The 21844-nt window shown below is 39.0% G+C and overlaps 1 protein-coding gene across 3 annotated transcripts in view; it reads right to left on the bottom strand.

Moving 5' to 3' along the window:
• The window catches only part of ACAD11 (acyl-CoA dehydrogenase family member 11), a 116234-nt gene that overhangs the window by 84205 nt on the left and 10185 nt on the right, over nt 1–21844 (bottom strand). For 2 of the 3 annotated variants that reach the window (XM_006052127.4, XM_006052126.4), the window contains exons 2-5: nt 11216–11315; nt 9038–9163; nt 7852–8013; nt 1689–1853 (exon numbers count right to left, since the gene is read on the bottom strand). In XM_006052127.4, coding sequence (XP_006052189.3) covers nt 1689–1853; nt 7852–8013; nt 9038–9163; nt 11216–11315 — 553 coding nt within the window. The remainder of the gene's footprint in view (nt 1–1688; nt 1854–7851; nt 8014–9037; nt 9164–11215; nt 11316–21844) is intronic. The other variant, XM_025291712.3, reaches the window with a different exon arrangement.

The following is a 21844-nucleotide window of genomic DNA, read 5'->3' as shown; positions in this document are numbered from 1 at the left end:
AGCTACCCGTATTTATATGAGACAGAAAGTGATTAAATTTTACATCACTAATAATTATGGCATTACTGGGTATAAATTACTGGGTATAAATTATTACATTACTGGGTATAAATTATGGCATTACTGGGTAGAAGACATTTTACAAGCTATTATATAACCCTAAAACATAAAAGACATATGAATTTAAAACAGAAAAGACATATGTTACAAATTAGCATTGCCTCCACAGAACTTAAGAAAGATGATCTTTGTTTGCTAACTTGAATTTTATAAGAAATGGTTTTCTAACATGAGATTAAATACAAAAAGGAAATAACTATTTGGAACTTACTATAGTCTGTCATTACTTCAGCATATTTAATATTTAATTTCAGCATATTTAAACATCTTGGTAGAAAACACATAATAAGGAGATTTAGGTCTGAAATATCACTTCCTTGATTAAGAAATGAAAGAAAAGTACTACAATTACAGAAAACATAAAGAACAGTGACCTATTCAAAGATAGGCTCCAAAAATATTAATGAATCAACTGATATAGATAAAATATAGACCAGATCCAGTTTTAAAGCATAAGCTTTTATAATTTTTCTATGTTATAAATTAGTGATCTTTCAATTTCCTATTCTATATTTAACAAAGTTAGAATTCAGAATCCATCCATGCCATTAACAAAGTTACATGCACACATACACATATAATTACATATACATATAATTACATATATATAAATTAAATATCCAAACTGACTTTTCTATGAAAAATTTTGTTTTAATGGTAAATGTGCTCATATGTGTTTATATTTGAACTTTCAATAGATATAGTACTACTTTGAATTATGACAACAATAAAATTTATAATGCTATTTTCCCCCATCCTCTTCCTACAGGAAAAGAACATGAAACCCAGAAGCTCAGCACATGAATTTAGAACAGCTCTTCTGGCCCTGTAACATCTCAGCATTCTGAGAAAACTAATGAACCCAGAAAATCCTGCCCTAAGGAGGAGGATTCAGGGAACTGTAAATCTTTCACAGCAGTGTTAGAATACTAAGGGCCAAATGTCTTGCCCAAAGGCATCTAGGTAAAGAGAGAACTGAAGTACTTTCTTTAGTCCCACCACACTCTTTCAATTCTAGGCCTCACTATGCTCAGTGGAGGAGGATTATAGTTTTGATTTGTTTGTACTTTTTATGAAAATTACACTCAGTACATTTATATAGAGCAAGGTTCCATTAACTTCATACATGTTCTTTTGAAGCCTCAAAGGAATCTTGGAATTCTGTCCTCTGAGCTAATAATAATAAAATTAAAAATTCTTCATCAGATAGGGGAAAAAAATGAAAATGAACCAGAAGAAAGAGCAAGAATATGGATAAGCTAAATATATTTAGTAGTTGAAAAACATCTTTGAAGAAAACAGCAACATGTATGTAAATTCCCAAATTATTTTAGTTTACTTCCTTATGAGTAAAGGCCAGTATGAGACCTGGCCTTAAAGATAAGAAGATACCTATGCCAGAAAATCGACAACTCATTTCCAAAAATTGTGAGCAGTGAAGATAGTCTTGAATGTTGAGGAAGAATGGGGATGGTTTGGGCTTTTTTAGCACTCTAGGGGAACATCTACTTAGTACTTGTATCCCAAGTCAGACATACTCAATTTATTGTAAACAGGGGTTCCAATACCTCTTTAGGGTGGAAAACTATGTTATCTAGTTTGAAATCTCCATGAATCAAATTTTCTTCATTGTCATTATCTGGCAAGTTTTTCATTAGCCAGTCAGATAGCTGGTTCATAGCAGGGATGTCCTGATGAGCTGCAGCTTGATATTGCTTTGTCCAGGTTGATACCTAAAGATAAATAAATTTTAAAAATGACAGATCTGAAAGTAGAACATAAGATTCAGCAATTTTTAAATTAAAACAAAATTCAATTATATCAAATTTGGGTTCAGTCTTAAATACTCAGGAATAATGCCTATGATACTTATCTTAGTCTAAAACACTCACACAGGCCTAAAAACTTCAACACTTGAGTTTCTCTTCCATCTAGTTCCATTCTACTTACCTAGACTTTAATCAGGGGAAAAAAAACACTGGCCTATACGAATCAAGAGGTGGAAGAAACATCCACAACCTCAGATATGCAGATGATACCACTCTAATGGCAGAAATCAATGAGGAACTAAAGAGCCTCTTGATAAGGGTGAAGGAGGAGAGTGAAAGAGATGGCTTAAAACTAAATAAGGGGAAAAGGTGGAAGTAGTGACAGATTTGCTCTTCTTGAGCTCTAAAATCACTGTGGATGGTGACTACAGCCATGAAACCGGAAGACAATTGCTTCTTGGCAGGAAAACTATGACAAGCCTAAACAGTGTTTTGAAAATCAGAGACATTACTCTGCCAACAAAGGTCTGTATAATCAAGGCTAAGTTCTTCCCAGTAGTCACGTATGGTTTTGAGAGCTGTACCATAAAAAAAGGCAGAATGCCAAAGAATTGATGCCTTTGAACTGTGGTGCTGGAGAACACTCCTGAAAGTCCCTTGGACAGCAGGGAGATCAAACCAGTCAATCTTAAGAGAAATCAACCCTGAATACTTGTTGGAAGGACTGATGCTGAAGCTATAGTACTTTGGTCATCTGGTGCGAACAGCCGACTCATTGGAAAAGTCCCTGATGCTGGGAAACATTGAGGGCAGAAGGAGAAGAGGGTGTCAGAGAATGAGATGTCTGGATGGCATCATCAATGCAATGGATGTGAACTTGGGCAAATTTCAGATGATGGTGAGGGACAGGGAGGCCTGGTGTGCTGCAGTCCATGGGGTTGCAAAGAGTCGGACACAACTCACGACTGAACAACAACAATAGGAAATCAAGAGATGTAGGTTCTAGCCTTTATATGGCAATTATTTTGTAGAAGAAAAAAAAAAGAACAAACACATATACCTACATATGAAAAAAAATAGAAAATTTCTGAAAGGGTCACAAGAAACAAGTAGTCTCTGAAAAATGTTATATGGGGATTAGAAAAAGAAGGGAGACTTTTATTTCTCATTTTAATCTTTTTTTTTTATTACCCATAGAATCTTCTAAAGAATCTTTGAAATATATTACAGACATGAAAATACAAAGTTTTTTTTCCTATTTTTCTTAGAATTGAATGCAACTAACTCAATCTATTCTCAAAGTCCTCCACCAATTGAAATAATATTTACCACTTATCTCTCTCTCTGTACTTTCTAAGGTATCTCTGTTCAATTTAGTACAGTAAAGACCTTCATCTTTGGAATCACAGAGAGCTGGGTTTAAATTATGTTTAGGCCACTTATTTGTACATTACTTAATACCTGCAAGCCTCAGTTGCCTCATCTGCAAAATGAGGGTATTAATATCTATGTAATAGGGTTGCTACAAAGATTAAAAAACATTGGGTCTATAACTCATCTAGCATGGGACCTGATATTTAGTGAGTATTCTTTCAACCTTAGTTCCTGTCTCTCTTCCTTCTGCCCCCTGAAAAAGACATATGTACAAAGGGAAACAGCCCCATACTTATCTGGTCTTGCTGTTCCTTTGATGTGAAATGCTCATAAACTTCTCCCATTCACTCTAGATTTTAGTCTTCCTTAAATATACAGTACAAGACGTAACTTTCATAGGACCTTTCCCCAACTTGAGCAAGGGCATACTTGTATCTACCCTATGAACGGAACAGCTATCATGATAAGTAACAAACAATTTACTACTAGATTCAGTTCAGTTCAGTTCACTCAGTCGTGTCCGACTCTTTGTGACCCCATGAATCACAGAACGCCAGGCCTCCCTGTCCATCACCAGCTCCCAGAGTTCACTCAAACTGATGTCCATCGAGTCAGTGATGCCATCCAGCCATCTCATCCTCTGTCGTCCCCTTCTCCTCCTGCCCCCAATCCCTCCCAGCATCAGAGTCTTTTCCAATGAGTCAACTCTTCGCATGAGGTGGCCAAAGTGCTGGAGTTTCAGCTTTAGCATCATTCCTTCCAATGACTACCCAGGACTGATCTCCTTTAGGATGGACTGGTTGGATCTCCTTGCAGTCCAAGGGACTCTCAAGAGTCTTCTCCAACACCACAGTTCAAAAGCATCAATTCTTCGGCACTCAGCTTTCTTCACAGTCCAACTTTCACATCCATACATGACCACAGGAAAAACCATAGCCTGGACTAGATGGACCTTTGATGGCAAAGTAGTGTCTCTGCTTTTCAATACACTGTCTACATTGGTCACAACTTTCCTCCCAAGGAGTAAGCGTCTTTTAATTTCATGGCTGCAATCACCATCTGCAGTGATTTTGGAGCCCCAAAAAATAAAGTCTGACACTTTTTCCACTGTTTCCCCATCTATTTCCTATGAAATGATGGGACCAGATGCCATGATCTTAGTTTTCTGAATGTTGAGCTTCAAGCCAACTTTTTCACTCTCCTCTTTCACTTTCATCAAGAGGCTTTGTAGTTCCTCTTCACTTTCTGCCATAAGGGTGGTGTCATCTGCATATCTGAGGTTATTGATATTTCTCCCAGCAATCTTGATTCCAGCTTCTGCTTCTTCCATCCCAGCGTTTCTCATGATGTACTCTGCATATAACTTAAAGAAGCAGGGTGACAATATACAGCCTTGATGTACTCCTTTTCCTATTTGGAACCAGTCTGTTGTTCCATGTTCAGTTCTAGCTCTTGCTTCCTGACCTGCATATAGGTTTCTCAATAGGCAGATCAGGTGGTCTGGTATTCCAATCTCTTTCAGAATTTCCCACGGTTTATTGTGATCCACACAGTCAAAGGCTTTGGCATAGTCAATAAAGCAGAAATAGATGTTTTTCTGGAACTCTCTTGCTTTTTCCATGATCCAGTGGATGTTGGCAATTTGATCTCTGGTTCCTCTGCCTTTTCTAAAACCAGCTTGAACATCTAGAAGTTCACATACGGTTCACGTACTGCTGAAGCCTGGCTTGGAGAATTTTGAGCATTACTTTACTAGTGTGTGAGATGAGTGCAATTGTGTGGTATTTCGAGCATTCTTTGGCATTGCCTTTCTTTGGGATTGGAATGAAAACTGACATTTTCCAGTCCTGTAGCCACTGCTGAGTTTTCCAAATTTGCTGACATATTGAGTGCAGCACTTTCACAGCATCATCTTTCAGGATTTGAAATAGCTCAAACCTCCACTAGCTTTGTTCATAGTGATGCTTTCTAAGGCCCACTTGACTTCACATTCCAGGATGTCTCGCTCTAGGTGAGTGATCACACCATCGTGATTATCCGGGTCGTGAAGATCTTTTTTGTACAGTTCTTCTGTGTATTCTTGCCACCTCTTCTTAATATTTTCTCCTTCTGTTAGGTCCATACCATTTCTGTCCTTTATCCAGCCCATCTTTGCATGAAATGTTCCCTTGCTGCTGCTGCTGCTGCTGCTGCTAAGTCACTTCAGTCGTGTCTGACTCTGTGTGACCCCAAAGACGGCAGCCCATCAGGCTCCCCAGTCCCTGGGATTCTCCAGGCAAGAACACTGGAGTGGGTTGCCATTTCCTTCTCCAGTGCATGAAAGTGAAAAGTCAAAGTGAAGTCACTCAGTCGTGTCCGACTCTTCGCGACCCCATGGACCGCAGCCAACCAGGCTCCTCCATCCATGGGATTTTCCAAGCAAGAGTACTGGAGTGGGGTGTCATTGCCTTCTCCGGAAATGTTCCCTTGGTATCTCTAATTTTCTTGAAGAGATCTCTAGTCTTTCCCATTCTGTTGTTTTCCTCTATTTCTTTGCACTGATCACTGAGGAAGGCTTTCTTATCTCTTCTTGCTATTCTTTGGAACTCTGCATTCAGATGCTTATATCTTTCCTTTTCTCCTTTGCTTTTCATTTCTCTTCTTTTCACAGCTATTTCTAAGGCCTCCCCAGACAGCCATTTTGCTTTTTTGCATTTCTTTTCCATAGGGATGGTCTTAATCCCTGTCTCCTGTACAGTGTCACGAACCTCTGTCTATAGTTCATCAGGCACTCTGTCTATCAGATCTAGTCCTTTAAATCTATTTTTCACTTCCACTGTATAATCATAAGGGATTTGATTTAGGTCATATCTGAATGGTCTAATGGTTTTCCCTACTTTTTTCAATTTAAGTCTGAATTTGGCAATAAGGAGTTCATGATCTGAGCCACAGTCAGCTCCTAGTCTTGTTTCTGCTGACTTTATAGAGCTTCTCCATCTTTGGCTGCAAAGAATATAATCAATCTGATTTTGGTGTTGACCATCTGGTGATGTCCATGTGTAGAGTCTTCTCTTGTGTTGTTGGAAGAGAGAGTTTGTTATGACCAGTGTGTTCTCTTGGCAAAACTCTATTAGCCTTTGCCCTGCTTCATTCCATATTCCAAGGCCAAATTTGCCTGTTACTCCAGGTGTTTCTTGACTTCCTACTTTTGCATTCCAGTCCCCTATAATGAAAAGGACATCTTTTTTGGGTGTTAGTTCTAAAAGGTCTTGTAGGTCTTCATAGAACCGTTCAACTTCAGCTTCTTCAGTGTTACTGGTTGGGGCATAGGGTTGGATTACCATGATATTGAATGGTTTGCCTTGCAAACGAACAGAGATCATTCTGTCATTTTTGAAATTGCATCCAAGTACTGCATTTCGGACTCTTTTGTTGACCATGATGGATACTCCATTTCTTCTAAGGGATTCCTACCCACAGTAGTAGATATAATGGTCATCTGAGTTAAATTCACCCATTCCAGTCCATTTTAGTTCGCTGATTCCTAGAATGTTGACGTTTACTCTTGCTGTCTCCTGTTTGACCACTTCCAATTTGCCTTGATTCACGGACCTGACATTCAAGGTTCCTATGCAATATTGCTCTTTACAGCATCGGACCTTGGTTCTATCACCAGTCACATCCACAACTGGGTATTGTTTTTGCTTTGGCTCCATCCATTCATTCTTTCTGGAGTTATTTCTCCACTGATTTCCAGTAGCATATTGAACACCTACCAACCTGGGGAGTTCTTCTTTCAGTATCCTATCATTTTGCCTTTTCATACTGTTCATGGTGTTCTCAAGGCAAGAATACTGAAGTGGTTTGCTATTCCCTTCTCCAGTGGACCACATTCTGTCAGACCTCTCCACCATGACCCGCCCCTCTTGGGTGGCCCCACACGGCATGGCTTAGTTTCATTGAGTTAGACAAGGCTGCGGTCCGTGTGATCAGATTGGCTAGTTTTCTGTGATTATGGCTTCAGTGTGTCTGCCCTCTGATTCCCTCTGGCAACACCTACAGTCTTACTTGGGTTTCTCTTACCTTGGACGAGGGGTATCTCCTCACGGCCGCCCCTACTACCAGATTACATACTCTTTTATACCATTTTCACGTTTCATGTAAATGAGTTTCATGTAGAGGTGTCTCAAAAATGTTAAGTTCCTTTAGGGGAAGAATTGATTTCTATTTTCTTGAAATTTAACACCATACTTAGCACGTATTAAACATACTTATATGCCTAATAAATATTTGTTTATTAAACACATACTTAACAAATATTTTTTAAACTAATTTAAAAAAGGATAATTGTATAGAAAATGTATTGCTAAATTAAGTGAAGAGATAGAAATAGCTTTAAATTTACATTTATATATGCTGTCCATTATAGAAGCTTTTGCTGATCTAAAAATTATAAAATCATTTTATGTTTAAAATAAGTCAATCTGAAGGTTCAAAGTTATAGCCAGATTTCAGAAAAGTATAAAATAATACGTTTTAATTTTAATTAGAAATGTATATTTTGTTTCCAAGAACTTGAGAAAAGAAACTCTTTGTGTGGATGCCTTACCTGTCTTTTGCAATACCCAACACCTCTACCATATCCTTCCAGCTGCAATGACTGTATAGTCAAGGAATGTAACTGAGCCAAAGTTTGTATCATGGACACATATATGGCTGAACGTTCTGCTGGGCTAACTCCAGAAACTGTCAAATCAGAAAAGATTCGGCCCTATGGAAACAATTACAACAGATAATTTAAAACAAAATAAATCTTTTCATACCAATCATTTGCTGTGTCATCATACTCTGTTTCCTACAAAAAAGATTAGGTACAGTTTTGCAACCAAAACCAATTCTTTGTAGAATGTGCCAGGGCTTCCCTGGTGGCTCAGATGGTAAAGAATCTGCCTGCAATGCAGGAGACCCAGGTCTGATCCCTGAGTCAGGAAGATCCCCTGGAGAAGGAAATGGCAATTCACTCCAGTATTATTGTCTGGAGAATCCCATGCACAGAGGAGGCTGGTGGGCTAAAATCCATGAAGTTGCAAAGAGTTGGACACAACTGAGCAACTAACACATATTTCCACAGGGGAAATACAAGGATACACCAAGATCAACTTAAAGGACAAAAACTACTCTCAAGTAACATTTTACCAAATAAAAAATCTTAAAACAGTTTGGATTTATTGTTATTAATGGACTGGTTTTTTATCTGGAGTAGTTTCTTTCCCTCTACTATCTGGACAGTTTAGTTCTTGCCATTTACATGTCTCTTTACTGACACCTAGAGGAAGACTGGGCCAATATGCTGTAATTAGTAAATATGTTCCTAGTTTATCTCACTCAAATTGTGTTCTCAAATTAAAATGAAAGTTTAATACAAGACAGGGAATACAGCCAGAATTTTAAAATAACTCTAAGTGGAGTATAACCTTTAAAAATTGTGAATCATTATGTAATACATCTTTAACATATAATATTGTATATTAACTATATCTCAATAAAAAAATAATTTTAAAAGCAAAACAAAAATAAAAACTTCCATAAAGAACCAATCCTACTGATACCTTGGTTTCAAACTTCTAGCCTCTGGAAATGAGAGGATGCATTTATGTTGCTTTAATAAAAAGAAAAAAAGTTTAAACCCTTGCAAAGCAAACTACCTAAAATGCTGACTGATAAACTATTATTTATTAGCATGTAATTTCACAACTAAAAGTAAAAGCAACAAAGTACAATTAAGTTTAATTTACCTGTACACGTTCCATCACATAAAATTCTGTTCCAATGACAGATGGATCACTACAGTACAATAAAGGTTTGGGAACGGGGAATCCAACTGAAAACAAGGCTTTCTGGACTTTAAATTCTCTATCAATCTAAATAAGATGATAGATAATTAAAAATCAGAAATACAGAAATGTAATAATTACTTGCGAGCTAACATTAAGGCTAGACATTAATTTTAAAACAGTATCAACAAATATAACAAACAATATAACCCAGAGGATAATAATTTCCTTAGTATTGTCCATAAAAGTAGTCTTAGTGTGATTATTACAATTATAAATTAGGCTGGCACTTGCAAAAGAGTCAGACAGAATTTAGCAACTAAAACAAAAACAACAACAAAAATTGCTAATTAGGCTAAAAGGACAGGCTTATGCATGGGGCTTAATCTGACTGATAATATTAAGGTGACAGCTTCTGACCATAATATTTTGCAGATATCATTAAAAAAAAAAAAACAACCTTTTTTTCTTATCAGTCCCTGCTTGCTGACTCACTCTTGCTCTTGCTCCCCACCACCAATCCCTCTCCAGTCTACCATGGGGCTCAGGCAGGTCTCTATTTCAATGCTCTGGGCACAGTCAACTACAGGATACTGGTGGAAGCCTGTGGGTGCTGGTAGAAAGGAAATGTACCCACTCCATCTGGAGATCAATAGAGGTACTTGTTTTCAAGGCAGTGGTGTGGGGATTCTTCCTGGTACCCAGGGCTGCCATGGAGCTCAAGATAACTACTGGGTAAGAAGACATTGAGAAGCAACTTGGTGCTGACACAGAAGCTCAGCTAAGATAGAAGAAGAAAAGACCTTCTTCAACCAGGACAGATATACACGTTTATCACTCAGAACCCAGGGACACAGCTTATAGCAGAACACTGATGCCAACTAATCTGCCTGTAAAGTCCCCTTCCCCAGACTCAGGCAGTGGTGGCTGATCACTTCTAAGGAGAGGAAACCATGCAGTTCACTTTGACCAAAGGGATAAAGCAGCCACTGCTGCAATCACTAGAGCAGAGAAATGACTAAACCCATAACCAAGGTGAGAACAGTCAGAGATGCCAATAGCTATAGAAAGAAGGTTTCTGGTGCTGTGAAATAGGGGTGGCATGGGGTGGTGGAGGCTGGTTATAAAGTAGATATCAGTGTGGAAACACTGCTTTTTTCCAATGTAGATCTGGGAAAAATGAAAGGAGTTGAAAAAAAAGTACTTTAGATCTTTGGGCTGAAAGCATTATGTTATGTTCTGATGTCTTATAGATATCGAGGGTATTATCAAGAAGAAAGACAAATCCAGCTGTTTACTGGGGCATAAATCTCTCCCTGCAGGTGGGGATTCTCTTTCACCCATGCCTTGTTGAGGCTTAATAAAAGTTACTGAACTTTTTTGATCTTAAGCATGCAGGTTACTTCATTTTCTGAGAATATTATAGTCAGAGTCTGCATTTTCCATTACTGTGATATTAAACCCACCTTTCAGTGGCCCATCTTCAGTCAGTTGGGGTTGGCTGGGAAGCATGTATAATCTGTTATACATGATTATAATAATATCCAAAATATGTATCATGATTTTAATGTTCTTTTCTATAAAAATCCATAGATAATATGTTTTATGAAAAGAATCAGTTTTTAACAAAAATCTTTTGTAATTCTCACTGTCTAATATTTACAGCATATTATGATTATTCAAATATTTATTTTTATCACCAAAAGATCAGAGGATTATTACATCAAATATATTAAAGTATTCAGTGAGTAGATATTATTATAAGATATAATAATGTGCCTTTTAAAACATAATTTAATCAAAGTACAAAACATCTCTAAATGAGCAGCTCTGAAAATGTTCACCAGGTGACTGTATTTCTAGCTGACTATATACAAAGGAATCAAATCCACAAGAGGACTGGATAGTGCTCAAGATTACCAGCTTAAACACAGCCTTAGATTTCAAACTCAAATCCGTGATAAAAACAAAAAGGGGGTGGGAATACAATTCAAGTGAAATTTTCATCTAAGAAATAAAATGCATTCTCTATATTTTACAATTGTGAGAGTACTTTTAAAAGCAATTTAAATTGTTTTGTGAGTATAAAATGCACTTATTAGTCAACAAGGAATTTAACATTGCATTTGTATACCATACCTTATGTGCTTTAGGAAGAAGTAAACCAGGTGGTTTTTTTCTGAGTACATATGCTTGAAAGCCTTTCTGGAGATGAAAGGTTGGATTGGACTGTCCTGATCTAGATAAGAATAGAGAAAAGGTCAATAACAAAGATATATTTTTCTTTTTTCTTTTCCCCCACATTCTGCTGAAATTTCAGAAGAAAACACAAAATGAAAATAAATCCACTTCAATGCTAGAAAGCCAAGAGGGGTGCCACCAGCCACTGAGAACATTCATTTTTGGATTATATATAGCAGATGGTAACACAGTTGCAGCTGGAAAATCTATAATCTATACAGGTAGAAGAGAAGATCTTACTTCCTGCCTGAAAATCATGAGTTTTATCAGAAGTATTCCCAGAAAAATGTCTAGATCTAAGAAAAGAAAGACTGGGAGAAGAGATTGTAGGGGATCTGTCAGAAAATTAATTAAAGGATGCTGGAACAGCTGTTCCCTCATCTGCGATTGGAGAGAGAACTCCGAGTACAGCTCTCTGAAACGGGAATTCTGATAAGCAAAGTCCCAGAGTGGATATTTGGGCCAGGAAGTGCAATAGTGCCCCAGGTGACTCACAGACACCAGGGCACTGACTTTCCCTGCTCTGTGGACAGAAATTCTCACACAAGCTAAGAAAATACACTCCAGCTGCCAAAATTATTTAATCTATACCTTCATTTACCCAACTTTTAAAGAATTCAATAGCATGAAAGAGAGGCCTTGAACCAAAAAAGCAGAATTAATCCCTGAGGTAATAGGTAATAAGAGAAAGTTAAAAAACATTTTTCTCTGAAGTTTTACCCTAGGCTTTCAGCTTCCATCTGCAAAGAACAAAAGCAGATTGAATGCAGCAGCACCTCCAGTGTCTATATCTTACTCAGATAAGCAGGACCCATCCTCTCCATCAATCATACTAAAAAGCACCATCTAATCCTGGGTGAGCGCCTTTACGCATAGGAAAGTGAAGATCATTGCCACAGCGTCAGCAAGTGGGACAACATCAAGCTGCATTGTTAATCTTTTTAAAATATAAATTCTTTTATTTCTTTTCAGCTGTGCTGGGTTTTCATTACTGCGGGAGTGTTTCTCCAGCTGTGGAGAGAGGGGCTGTCCTCCAGGTGTGGCGCATGTGCTGCTCGCTGAGGTGTCTTCTCGTCGCAGAGCACAGGCTCTAGGCCCACAGTCTTCAGTACCTGCAGTGTAAGAGGGTTCCCTTTTCTCCACACCCTCTCCAGCATTTATTACTTGTAGACTTTTGGATCGCAGCCATTCTGACTGGTGTGAAATGGTACCTCATAGTGGTTTTGATTTGCATTTCTCTGATAATGAGTGATGTTGAACATCGTTTCATATGTTTGTGAGCCATCTGTATGTCTTCTTTGGAGAAATGTCCATTTAGTTCTTTGGCCCATTTTTTTGATTGGGTCATTTATTTTTCTGGAGTTGAGCTGTAGGAGTTGCTTGTATATTCTCGAGATTAGTTGTTTGTCAGTTGCTTCATTTGCTATTATCTTCTCCCATTCTGAAGGCTGTCTTTTCACCTTGCTAATAGTTTCCTTTGATGTGCAGAAGCTTTTAAGGTTAATTAGGTCCCATTTGTTTATTTTTGCTTTTATTTCCAATATTCTGGGAGGTGGGTCATAGAGGATCCTGCTGTGCTGTAAGTCAGAGAGTGTTTTGCCTATGTTCTCTAGGAGTTTTATAGTTTCTGGTCTTACGTTTAGATCTTTAATCCATTTTGAGTTTATTTTTGTGTATGGTGTTAGAAAGTGTTCTAGTTTCATTCTTTTACAAGTGGTTGACCAGATTTCCCAGCACCACTTGTTAAAGAGAATGTCTTTAATCCATTGTATATTCTTGCCTCCTTTGTCAAAGATAAGGTGTCCATATGTGCGTGGATTTATCTCTGGGCTTTCTATTTTGTTCCATTGATCTATATTTCTGTCTTTGTGCCAGTACCATACTGTCTTGATAACTGTGGCTTTGTAGTAGAGACTTCAGGCTTGATTCAGGTTGATTCCTCCAGTTCCCTTCTTCTTTCTCAAGATCGCTTTGGCTATTCGAGGTTTTTTGTATTTCCATACAAATTGTGAAATTATTTGTTCTAGCTCTGTGAAGAATGCTGTTGGTAGCTTGATAGGGATTGCACTGAATCTATAGATTGCTTTGGGTAGTATACTCATTTTCACTATATTGATTCTTCCAATCCATGAACATGGTATATTTCTCCATCTGTTAGTGTCCTCTTTGATTTCTTTCACCAGTGTTTTATAGTTTTCTATATATAGGTCTTTAGTTTCTTTAGGTAGATATATTCCTAAGTATTTTATTCTTTCCGTTGCAATGGTGAATGGGATTGTTTCCTTAATTTCTCTTTCTGTTTTCTCATTATTAGTGTATAGGAATGCAAGTGATTTCTGTGTGTTGATTTTATATCCTGCAACTTTACTATAGTCATTGATTAGTTCTAGTAATTTTCTGGTGGAGTCTTTAGGGTTTTCTATGTAGAGGATCATGTCATCTGCAAACAGTGAGAGCTTTACTTCTTCTTTTCCAGTTTGGATTCCTTTTATTTCTTTTTCTGCTCTGATTGCCATAGCATGAATTTTATCTAAACAGACAAACAAACAAACAAAACCCCACCAAACTAAAAGCATCTCTTTGAGCAAGTATCTACCGTCCATGGTTCTAACAAAGACAAAAAAAGATAAAAAAAAAAAAAAAAAAAAGCAGAATTCCAGCAGAGGAAGACCATGACCAACACTGTGTACTGTGAACAAATATTGACTACATTTTACCACTCTAACCATCAGGCCTCCCTATAGTATGGAATCCACTGATGGTATCAATATGATGAGAATCATCAATCAGCCAAAGGTCATAACTATTCTTTAGGACTTGAATCGGAGCAGGCAATGGCACCCCACTCCAGTACTCTCGCCTGGAAAATCCCATGGACGGAGAGACTGGTAGGCTGCAGTCCATGGGGTCACTAAGAGTCAGACACGACTGAGCGACTTCACTTTCACTTTTCCCTTTCATGCATTGGACAAGGAAATGGCAACCCACTTGTGTTCTTGCCTGGAGAATCCCAGGGACGGGGGAGCCTGGTGAGCTGCCGTCTATGGGGTTGCACAGAGTCGGACACGACTGAAGCAACTTAGCAGCAGCAGCAGCAGCAGCAGCAGGACTTGAATAGGACATTTAATACTAAAAGAAATGGGTTGATTTATAACCAAACATGTGACACTTTTGATTTGTCGAGCCTTAATTACAAAGATGGAATCTTTGCATTTAAGTGTTCAGTTAGGAACACTCATTTGGTAGACTCATTAGACTAGACAAGAAATCTCAGACTCTAAGCATTGGTTTTACTTAGAAGCACAGGAAGACAGGAGATACAATATGCCAGCAGGGTAGCATCAGATGAGTTTCTTTAGTAAGGTCCTTAGAGTAGGTCCATGCAGCAGTCTAGGATCTATGTTATTACTCCTGTGTCCCTCTGGTGATAGCTCAGGTTTGAAGGAATGAGACTACAGTGGATGAGTGTGGGCGCCACCCTGCCTTAGAAGCCTCATGCTCCACACCATGATGGTTCCATCATCTCCAGTAGCAGTCCTCTAGCAAGAGACATAACCAATTTTAAGAACTGACTAAACGTAGAAAAGCCCCAAGTTAAGCCTAAAATATCTGACCAGATACATTTACAGGCCTTCCAGTTCAGATGCAGTTTATCAAACAGATGTTACTTTCAACATAAGTGCTCTTGCTTGGAAACACAGCTGACACTCCACCTTACCAAGTTTCCAGAGTAACAGAGCTAGAAAGTTAATTTGTCTATAGAACAGGAGAAAAGGTGTTTTTTTGTTTTTTTTTTTTTTAAACACTTTTCTCACAATATGCTAACCTCAGATCCATGATGTAATCCTAGCAGGTGGCTCTGTTTGCATCTCCAAGCTTCCAAGCTTGTAGATATTCTTATAAGATTTTTTTTCAATAGCAAGAAATTTTTAAAAAGCATCAATCCTGATAAAGGTCACATACGTTTGCAGCTATGTAGGCAGCCTAAAGGAAATCAGTCCTGAGTGTTCTTTGGAAGGACTGATGTTGAAGCTGAAACTCCAATATTTTGGCCACCTGATGTGAAGAGCTGACTCATTGGAAAAGATCCTGATGCTGGGAAAAATTAAAGGCAGGAGAAGGGGACGACAGAGGATGAGATGGTTGGATGGCATCACCGACTCAATGGAGATGAGTTTAAGTAAACTCTAGGAGTTGGTGATGGACAGGGAGGCCGAGCGTGCTGTGGTCCATGGGGTCGCAAAGAGTCGGACATGACTGAGCGACTGAACTGAACTGAAGGTAGCCATCTTGTCCCTTGTCTGGAGGTAAATTTGAAGTTATTCAGAATTTACTGTTATTTGATATCACTCCTTTTTCTTTAATGTTGAAACCACTTTTGGAGTCATGACTATTCTGACCAAGTGCACCATAGCAAGCAGTTAATACCAAGTGGACTTAGACCTTCATATCTACTCTTAAAATCAGCTTGGTATGCTCATAGAGGTATATGGAATTGAGTGAGCAATGAAGCAGGATAACAACCAGCTTGGCAACTGAACTCACTGGCACTGCTATGGCATTCTTTGAAGTAGTAACTTTTGATACTAATGCCGATAGCGCTTCAAATGTATTTGCTGTGGATTAGAGATCGAGAAAAGAGAAGACTAAAAGACTAATATCATGGTGTTTAAGCATAGAAAATATTGAGTATATAGTTCAAAAGACTTAAAAATACAAAGCTGGAGATAAGAAGAGGCAAAATATCCCCAAAAAACTTGCTCCAAACTAGGATTCAGAGCCATGATAGAAGAAGAGATGTCAAGGCAGAATCAAAAGAAGTCAGAAGATTCTTGACAAGTACAATGGAAGCAACAAATGGCTGGCCAAGAATCAGATTACTGAAAAGGAAGAATTTAACATCAGCAGAAAAAGCTGGAGAGGGTCCAAAACTCTAACATAGTTTACCAGAGAACAGGCATCATGATAGGTGTTTTGCTGGGCATTCCCTGGAAGTGGTGGCTCATCTCTCCAGAGGTGCCTTTTCTGGATCCATGACTGCAAAAATCAACCAATTTGAACAAAACACAACACAGCACATTCCACAGAGTCATGAAGTTTGAAGGACTCTGATTTGTAGGAAGTCGGGTCACTGACAGTTTAAAAAATCATTATTTGAGCTTCTTAATATACTATTTACAATTAATATATTAATTAAATTATAACTATTTAACATATTAAAATTATAGACATTTGTCCTTTTCATCATAGGGGACTGGAGTGCAAAAGTAGCAAGTCAAGAGATACCTGGAGTAACAGACAAGTTTGGCCTTGGAGTACAACATGAAGAAGGGCAAAGGCTAACAGAATTTTGCCAAGAGAACGCACTGGTCATAGCAAATACCCTCTTCCAACAACACAAGAGATGACTCTACAAATGGATATCACCAGATGGTCAATATCAAAATCAGATTGACTAAATTCTTTGCAATCAAAATGGAGAAGTTCTACACAGTCAGCAAAAACAAGACCTTGAGCTGACTGTGGCTCAGATCCTGAACCCTTTGTGGTAAAATTCAGACTTACATCGAAGAAAGTAGGGAAAACCACTAGGCTATTCAGGTATGACCTAAATCAAATGCCTTATGATTATATAGTGGAGGTGATAAATAGATTAAAGGGCCTAGATCTGGTAGACAGAGTGCCTAAAGAAATATAGATGGAGGTTCATAACATTGTACAGCAGGTGGTGACCAAAATCATTCCCAAGAAAAAGAAATGCAAGGATGCAAAGTGTTTGTCTGAGGAGGCCTTACAAATACCTGAGAAAAGAGAAGCGAAAGGCAAAGGAGAAAGGGAAAGACATACCCAACTGAATGCAGAGTTCCAGAGAATAGCAAAGAGAGATAAGAAAGTATTCTTGAGTGAACAATGCAAATAGAGGAAAACAAAATGGGTAAGACTAGAGATCTCTTTAAGAAAACTGGAGATACCAAGGGAACATTTCATGTAAAGATGGGCACAATAAAGGACAAAAATGGCAAGGACCTAACAAAAACCAAAGAGATTAAGAAAATGTGGCAAGGATACACAGAACTGTATTAAAAAAACTCTTAATGACCCAGATAACCATGATGGTGTGGTCATTCACCTAGAGCCAGACACCCTGGAGTGTGAAGTCAAGTGGGCCGTGGGAAGCATTACTACAAACAAAGCTAGTGGAGGTGATGGAATTTCAGCTGAGCTATTTCCAATCCTAAAAGATGCTGCTGCTAAAGTGCTGCACTCAATATTCCAGCAAACTTGGAAAACTCAGCAGTGGCCACAAGACTGGAAAAGGTCAGTTTTCATTCCGATCCCAAAGAAAGGCAATGCCAAAGAATGTTCAAATTATCATATAATTGCACTCATTTCACATTAGCAAGAATATGCTCAAAGTCCTTCAAGCTAGGTTTCAACAGTACGTGAACCAAGAACTTCCATATGTACAAACTGGATTTAGAAAAGGTAGAGGAGCCAGGGATCAAGTTGCCAACATACGCTGGATCATAGAAAAAGCAAAGAAATTCCAAAAAACATCTACTTCTGCTTCATTGACTACACTAAAGCCTTTGACTGTGTGGATCACAACAAACTGTGGAATATTCTTAAAGAGGTAGGAATACCAAGCCACATTACCTGTCTCCTGAGCAACCTGTATGCAGAAGAAGAAGCAACAGTTAGAACTGGATGTGGAACAATGAACTGGCTTGATATTGGGAAAGGAGTATATCAAGGCTGTATATGCAGGGTACATCATGTGAAATGCCAGGCTGGATGAGGCTCAAACTGGAATCAAACTTGCTGGGAGAAATATGAACAACCTCATACAAGTAGATGATACCACTCTAATGGCAGAAAGCAAAGAGGAGACTAAAGAGCCTCTTGATGAAGGTGAAAGAGGAGTGAAAAAGTTGGCTTAAATTAAACATTCAAAAAGGAAGATCATGGCATCCAATCCTATCACTTCTTGGCAAATAGATATGGAAACAGGGTCAGATTTCATTTTCTTGGGCTCCAAAAGCAATGCAGATGGTGACTTCGGCCACGAAATTAAAAGACGCTTGCTCCTTCAAAGAATAGCTATGACAAACCTAGACAGTGTATTAAAAAGCAGAGACATCACTTTGCCGACAAAGGTCCATATAGCCAAAGCTATGGTTTTTCCATTACAGCTCTTACATGTATGGATGTAAGAGCTGGACTATAAAGAAGGCTGAAGAACAGAAGAACTTTTTTGTGTGTTCAAACTGTGATGCGGGAGAAGACTCTTGACAGTCCCTTGGACAGCAAGTAGATCAAACCAGTCAATCTTAAAGGAAATCAACCCTGAATATTCATTGGAAGGACTGGTGGTGAAGCTGAAGCTCCAATACTTTGGCCACCTGATATGAAGAGCTGACTCATTGGAAAAGACCCTGATGCTGGGAAAGATTGAGGGCAAGAGGAGAAGGGGTGACAGAGGATGAGATGGTTTTATGGCATCATCGACTCAGTGGACAGGAGTTTGAGTAAACTCAGGGCTATAGTGAAGGACAGGAAAGCCTGGAGTGCTGCAGTTCATGGGGTCGCAAAGAGTCAGATATGGCTTAGCAACTGAACAAAACCAACAAATAGACATCTGTATACTTAAATACACACAGAGAAAGAGAATAATACAGGTTCACTTTATCCACATAATAAATAAGTGGAAAGTGCTATTCATGTCAAAAAACAAAGCTCTTTTTTATATTGGCCTCAGTTGTGGGGAAAAAAAAAAAAGTTAACTCAGAGTACTTTGAATAAGACTGCCTGTCCCCATTCCTAAACACCTATCTCTTCCTACTTCCCATCACTCATAGCACTGCTGTCTTAAAACCACCAGGACTGGTCTCATTATGCTCTTTATCTCTGTTTATGTTATCAAAAAAAAAAAAAAAAAAGACCTACATGCTCATGTCACCACTTATCCACTGCATTCTAATTCCCATGAGGCTCTATACAGTCTTAGTCTTCTTCTCTCACCCCAACCCTCATGCCCCCAACTCCCAACACCTTTACATTGTGCACCCTGAAACTCACTGTCTTTCAGCACCACAATCACATGCAGCGCCAGTCTCTTCTCCAAAAGGACCCTTCACCTTCTTGCTCTAACTAAAACCTGAATGTTCTACAAGCATCCTGTTTCCCTTGTCTCTTATGCGGTAGATTTTGCCCCACATCACTCACCCAGTGACCTGGAAATGGAGTCTGTGTCCTTCTTGATACTCCTTGCCGGTTCCAGGCTCTCTGCCCTCCATCCTGTCTAAACACCTCTCCCCCAGCTTTGAATTTCATGTCATAGAGACTCTGCCACCCTCTACTCATTCTTGTTGCAGTCACCCACTAATTCATAGATCATTCTCCCTCAATGCCTAAGGATTTTCAGTCTTACTAACACTTTGTTGTTCAGTCACACAGTCATGTCTGACTCTTTGCGAACGCATGAACTGCAGCATGCCAGGCTTCCCTGTCTTTCAACATCTTCCAGAGCTTGCTCAAACTCATGTCCACTGAGTTGGTGATGCTACCCAACCATCTCGTTCTCTGTCATCCTCCTCTCCTCCTACCTTCAATCTTTTCTAGGATCAGGGTCTTCTAGTAAGCTGGCTCTTTGTATCAGGTGGCCAAAACTCTACCCCCATCCTAATTATTAATGGCATCAAATCCATAAAGATATTCGTTCTTAGGCCTATCAGTTCCTTGAATTCTCACCTCCAGTGATTATACTACCTGTCACTCATTCTATGGGACACACCGTGGTGGTGGTGGTGGTAAGTCCCTGTAGACCCCCAGGCTCCTCGGTCCATGGGATTCTCCAGGCAAAAATACTGGAGTGCATTGCCGTGCCCTCCTCCAGGGGATCTTCTTGAGCCAGGGATCGAACCAGCATCTCTTATGTCTCCTGCATTGGCAGGCAGGTTCTTTACCACTAACACCACCTGGAAAGCCCTGAGACATACCTTATATCTTATCAATATCAACAACTCAAGCATGGCATTATCCTATTTTTTAAGCATTTCTAACTCTGAACATAATCTCTTTTCACTCACACACCTAGTACCTGAATTTCAACAATTCTTTGATCCCTGGACCTACCTGCTAATAATGCTAATGCTAAGTCACTTCAGTCGTGTCCGACTCTGTGCGACCCCATAGACGGCAGCCCACAAGGCTCCCCGGTCCCTGGGATTCTCCAGGCAAGAACACTGGAGTGGGTTGCCATTTCCTTCTCCAATGCATGAAAGTGAAAAGTGAAAGTGAAGTCGCTCAGTCCTGTCTTGACTCTTAGCGACCCCATGGACTGCAGCCTACGAGGCTCCTCCATCCATGGGATTATCCAAGCAAGAGTTCCGGAGTGGGGTGCCATTGCCTTCTCCTGGACCTACCTACCAACCATTAATCATACTACCTTTTCATGGCCTTTGGTTCCCCCCTTTCCCCATGATATCCATCCTTAACTAGCTTAAATTAGATGATCAGTTACATAACTACTCCCTTGAATACATCTTTAATATACTTGCCCTCTCTTACTTCATTTTATTTGCTTGGAGTCCCCCATCCTGGTTAAATCCAACTGTTTGCCTGCATTCATATAATTGAATGTAGTTAGAGAAAGAAACACATAGCCATAATTATTGTTTAGGTTAGGTCCACTAGACGCAGATCCTGAGAGATTTGTGTGCAAGTGACTTAGTATGGAAATGCTTAGGAAACCAATAAGGAATTGAAAGAAGCAAGTCAGGGAAGGGGAGAATGCTAAGCAAAATTATGATCTGAGACAAAGTTCCTTAGAGGGTAACTTCAGCTTGATTTCATGGTAAGGAGGGGACTCTACAGTGTAAGGTACACCTGAGAGTTGTCTTATCTCTAAAGCAAAAATAGTGGGAATTTCATACTCCTGAACCCATGAGTTACCAGTTAAGAGCCATCTTGGGCACTACAACATTCAGGGCAAAAGAGGCTCCAGAAGGCAAGGACAGTCTGTAAAAGAGCCATATGTGTTGGCTACTGGAAGCAGAAGCCACCAAAGCAGGGTATACATGGAAACAGTAAAAAGCAGTAAAAAACAGATCCAAGAGAATCTGGGCAAAGGATCAATAATACCTACTAAAATAACTACTCTTACTTCGAATTCATGACTATGAACCTCAAAGTGAATCACGCTGCAATCATAATATACTTCCTTAGTTCTTTCATTCATTTCCCATGCTCTTGGATGACTGTTTCACAATTCCTCCTCTTCCTTCAAACCTCCAACACTTTTTTCAACCATCCTCACTCAGCTGATTACCTAGCTTCATATTTCACAGAGAAAATGTGAACAATCAGGTGAGAACTTCCACAAGGTTACACTACCATTTCTATGGCATAGAAGCACCTATATCCATATACTCTCTCTTCCCTACAGAGTCTGTAGAATGTCTACATTTCTTTCTAAGGACAATTCCTCTCTTGTGAATTAGATCCCATTCTACTCTTGTCTACTCA

This window comes from Bubalus bubalis, chromosome 1, assembly GCF_019923935.1.
Source record: "Bubalus bubalis isolate 160015118507 breed Murrah chromosome 1, NDDB_SH_1, whole genome shotgun sequence".
NCBI classification, from domain to species: Eukaryota; Metazoa; Chordata; class Mammalia; order Artiodactyla; family Bovidae; genus Bubalus; species Bubalus bubalis.
This window is presented reverse-complemented; position numbering and strand designations above follow the sequence as displayed.